Source organism: Lygodium microphyllum, chromosome 12 (genome assembly GCF_053477565.2).
Source record: "Lygodium microphyllum isolate KBCC chromosome 12, Lygodium_microphyllum_v1.1.10, whole genome shotgun sequence".
In the NCBI taxonomy this organism is placed as follows: Eukaryota; Viridiplantae; Streptophyta; class Polypodiopsida; order Schizaeales; family Lygodiaceae; genus Lygodium; species Lygodium microphyllum.
This window is the reverse complement of record NC_141146.1, coordinates 26,674,554-26,679,509: the sequence shown is the minus strand read 5'-3', so window position 1 is coordinate 26,679,509 and position 4,956 is coordinate 26,674,554. Positions and strand designations below refer to the sequence as shown.

Here is a 4,956-nt window from a genome sequence, read left to right as displayed (position 1 = left end):
TTAGCATTTTGTTTTCTTTGCAGCACTCCATTATAAATCACGATCCGCAAGGCCTTGAGACTCGATATGCAGAGAGGCACGGTCTCAGGGCATTGATCGACCGATTGTATACACGTGGTGGCTCTATAAGTCACTCATCTTTCTTGTCTGTAGTTACCATGAGATATTTGAATGCATTATTGTATGGTGGATTGATATGTTGTTTCTTTTTCTGCAGAATCCATTTGATGCTCCTTTGCAAGTGGGAAGAGCTTTCGGGGGATGAGGATTTGTAGCTCGTCCTTAGATCCTTAGAGCTCACACACCTTTAGTTTTTAGTCGCCCGATCTATGTAGACATTTTCTATGTATTAGTGATATTGTTTCATGATTGTACCAATCGCATTTTATGCGATATCATGTATTTATTTCATGTATCAGTTTTATGATTTCAGTATACATTCTTTTTGTTTGCAAACGCTTTGTATGCAGCAGTGCAGAAACTATTTTGTATGGCTCTCATAATTTTTTTTTCTCTGTTATCGTCGCTATTTGTGTCGCAAATTTATTGCACGCGTCGCTATTGTCGTCGTTATGAGCATCGCAAATACTCTGCAATCGTCGCTATATGCGTCGCAAATAGCGACGATTCTATGGCGTCGTCAATAACGACGCTTTTTGCGACGACGGGGGAAAATTTTGTTGTTTGTATTTTCGTCGCTTTAAACGTCGCTATAAGGTCTATATCTTGTAGTGTTTGTAGTATCATATCGTTGGTAGGATGCCTACTCCTAGAGAGGTAGACTACTATCGAGGCCATAACCGGGCGTCCACTTGGCAGCGTTTCTACGAGGAGGGATTGATCACAGAGAAGCAATACAATCGTGCCATGAGAATTCCATAGCCAGAAGAGGTATGTTTTATTTTTTACATGAAAAGTATAGGTAACTCTAATTTATTGTTTGTAATGGTATTTATATATCTTAATCCTTTGTGTAGGCGAACCCTGATGTAGTTGAGGATAGCGAAGGGGAGACTAGCAGTAGCGGTGGTGGCAGCAGCAGCGGTAGCGGTGGTGGTAGCGACGATGATGCCTCTTTTGAGGAGATGTAGATGAGCCTCGTGCATGTATACCTCCCCTTGGCCTTATAGCTTTCATTTTTTATATGTATTACTTTCAATTGTGCTTGCGACCATGATCATGCTTGAGGTCACAAGCACTAGAACTCACCATGTAAAAACGTTTCATCTTTATATATGAAATTTCGTGTTCTACATTGTTTTGTTTTCAGTACAAAAATCTTCGAAATATGTACAAATGTTTCAGCATAGTACGCTCGTCATGTATTATTGTCAATATATGGACTTTGACTCTCCACATTCTTTTGCTTTCAGTATAATAATCTTTCTCTATTTTTCCTAGGCATACAATTTGATAGGGGGACTGGTTTTTTTTTACATACTCTGTTTTGCGCGTCTAAATTGCAGGAAAAATGCGCATCTATAATCGTCAAAAAATTACAGATTACACGCCTTTTTAGACACGTAGTTGCATGCCTCTATAGACGCAGGATTTGAATATATCTACTTTTTTATAAATATGATTATATATTTACGGAGCGCATCAATAGACGCATCTATATTTGTGTATGTTTTCGCATCTATATGCGCGCGTAGTTTTCACTATAAGAGTGGTTGCAAATGCGAAATTTTAGATGCGCTAGTAGACGCAGTAATAAACACGCCCGACATTTTTAAACACAATTCAAATATTGCGCCTACAAGCGCATCTATGGAGCCTTTTTGTTGTAGTGATTACAATCCTTAGTATTTCTAACCTCAATTTGGCATGATTATAGGTGACATGGGCAATGTGTCCTTTAACTCAACCTCAAGTAGGCTTGATTACAAGTGACATGTGTAATATGTTTTTAAACTCAAACCTAATTTGGGATAATCATAGTAAGTGCAATAAACTTACATATGTGAGCAAAATGCAAAAAATTAACCAAGTTATCTATATAGAATGTCACATCTTTCTATAAGTTTTAATATGCTTCTTTGGAATCTAGTTTTTTTTTAAGTTTTTCAGAGGTGGACTTAGCATGTTAATGCTTATTTTAGGAAATTTACCTTATGAGAAAGAGGATCATTTTCATCTCCTTTTATAATGCACGTGTATTAGAAATGTGTTAAAGAATATGCACAAATGACACGCTACAATTGGTTCCTGATTTCCATAAGTATTGAGCTAGGTCACATGGTTCTCAACATTAAATTATTGATCAACATAGTTAACTTTATAGTACTAGTGCATTACCAATTAACCTATAGAGAAATAAATAGAAGAATTTTTCAAAATATTTTAGAAAAGGATGAGAAGCAATGTTGTGTTATTGAGTGACTACTTAATTTAGGCCCAATTTGCTTGGCAACCATTTTCCATAAACTATTTGTAATTTTGCATGAAATATATATATGTTCTTGATATGGCTATTTGTAATTGCGGAGTATGAAATGTGAGGAACTGAGTTCCCTAGTTGTGTGGCCTAGAATTCCCTACTATGTTGTATGGGAAACATGATTCTCTAGCTATATGACCTACACATCCCTAGTTTAAGATGTGCAAAATAAAATTCCTAGTTATATATAAGGAGTTCATACATGCATGCGTAGGATTCTCTAGCATGGGATGTGGGGAAAGTAATTCCCTAGTTATACATAGGGATTCTATATACACATACCTAGGAAAAGTTAGAGAATTTCTCGCATTCTAAGGGTTTCTATCTACTTCCATTAGTCTTTTATGTTTTAGAAAGGAGAAAAAGAAAGTTGCAAAAAGAAAGAACATAGAAGGGCAAATTGCAATGCTCTTGCAGATGATGCAACTCGGGATTTCATTCGTATTACCAATGGAGATTACGATCTTCTGATCCCTAGGAGTACGCTCTCATAATTGGAGGATCCCATTTGTTTCACAAAATTCCATGACCACATGTTTCAACGCGCCTCAAGTCTCACATTTTGTTGTTTCATAGGGCAAAATCTAAGAATAAATTAGAGCCAACTTTTGCACTTGTACTGGATCGTGTTTTATTTCCTTTGATTTCGATTACATGAACGGCTACAACGAACTGCCGCAGAAAGAAATGCTGGCTAGCTGTGTCGATCGGTGGGTTTGCCATATTATTTAATACAAGTCACACACAAATATTTAATTGCAGGTTGAGCTGATTGCTGAACTGTTGTTAATTAGCAGGTAAGATTGCTGCCTGGGTCAACCCCTAGGATGGAGCAGAAGGACTGGTAGCGGGAGATACGATCCTGCTGCTGGTCAACATTGGCCGAGCTGCCGCACTCCAACCCACCGTTGATAGCCTTGATTGTGGCGCCGAAGCCACCTTGGTTGTTGGCCATGGCATCGTGGCACGTGGGCGATTGCTGGGTCATCCAGAACCACAGTGCTGTCTTGAAGGAGATAGTGGGGTCTTGGGCAACGATGTCTGGGTTGTTGATGCCATCGAAGCCCACAGCCTGGCCTGCTGCCTGGTAGTTGTAGTTCCTGCATATAATTGTGTGAGAGATCATCAGGTTCATAATGTGGAATAATATAAAAACCACGATTAAGCACGTTTGCCCAGTGGCTTACTTGCTAGCTACTCGAACATATAATATAACACTGGCTCCACATATACATACATGGAATTAAGTTAATTTACCATGTGAGCTGCAGAGGACCCCGCCCGTAGTACTGCTGGCCTGATGCACAAGGTACTGTGGACGGGTCACAGTAAGTGTCCTTGTTAATCTCCTCTACATAGCAGCCGCCTGTTGACCATGACAGCGCAGAGTGATGCTCATGTAATCAGTCGTAATGATGCTAACGATTGTTGTTCATGCTAGCTATTGTCGCGACAGATGATCAAAATTTGACAGTTTAATAATGACGCTAATTATAGGGTAAAGGGAAGCTTTTAATTAATTATAACCAATAATCCGTTTCTAGAAAAGAAAAAATTTACAACTCATAAGCTGCAGCTGCTTACTGCCAGTCTCGTGGGCGACGTTTGCAAAGAAGGCTGCCAGCTCCTGCTTTTGCACGTCCGAGCTGCCTGTGGTGCCGAAGCCGCTGAACGAGGCTGCAGCTGCGATGAAGGCATCGTAAGTGTAGAAGCCATTAGAGGGACAGCCGGAGGCGCTGTTCTGTGACAAGAACTGCGAGAACACGTCGCTGGTCACGATCGACGACACGCTGCCGCTGCCGCCGCCAGAACTAGGTGAGCCCCCGGTGGTGCAAGGCCCGCTCTGGCAGCCATCGCCGCAGTAATCGCTCGTGCTGCCACAGAAGCCGAACTGGCTGCAGCACAGGTTGTTGGCGCACGTGGCGCCTCCAGCCTGGCTCCCACACTGCGCCTGCGCCCGCACAGCCATCCAGCTGACGCCGCTGTGTAGGCACACGATGAGTACTAAGAGAGCTGCAGCCGATCCTAGCTGGCGCACCGGGCAGTAATTATTGATCCTGTACGTCCTCATGGTTAAAGCTGCTACGCGCACGGAACTGCCTGGCCGAATACTACGCTATGCTAGATCAGATGGAGATTGAATTGAGGATATAAGTGGAAAACCGGATCGAAGCAAGCCCTGTACGAATTAGCTAACAGGTGATAACGCCGAACCTGTTGTCCGAGGAGCCGTTCTTTAGAAGTATATATAGAGAGAGGGATGGAATCGTGGATGGAAGCGGAGATCCGGGTCAGATTGGTTAACTGCTATTGTTGAACTTGTCTCGCTTGTTGGAGACGGTGCTCTCTCTCCCGCCGTGGGTGTCTCTTGTCTCCCACCGTCTCCAATGATCGAGACAAGTTCAACAAGCGACAGACAAGTTCAACACGCAATACCTTCAATAACATGTGCAACGAAGTTAAAGTCAACCAATCTGACCCGGATCTCCGCTTCCATCCACGCAAGCCTCAAAGGT

The 4,956-nt window shown here is 41.9% G+C and overlaps 1 protein-coding gene across 1 annotated transcript; it reads right to left on the bottom strand.

The window, feature by feature from the left end:
• Nucleotides 1-2,951: 2,951 nt before the first annotated feature.
• LOC148027566 (endochitinase 4-like) lies at nucleotides 2,952-4,676 on the bottom strand. Its single transcript, XM_087689293.1, has 3 exons — nucleotides 4,025-4,676; nucleotides 3,698-3,806; nucleotides 2,952-3,540 (listed from the first exon to the last, which is right to left on the bottom strand). Exons 1-3 carry the CDS (start codon nucleotides 4,509-4,511, stop codon nucleotides 3,231-3,233), a joined length of 906 nt encoding a protein of 301 aa, XP_087545419.1. The 5' UTR covers nucleotides 4,512-4,676; the 3' UTR covers nucleotides 2,952-3,230.
• Nucleotides 4,677-4,956: the final 280 nt, after the last annotated feature.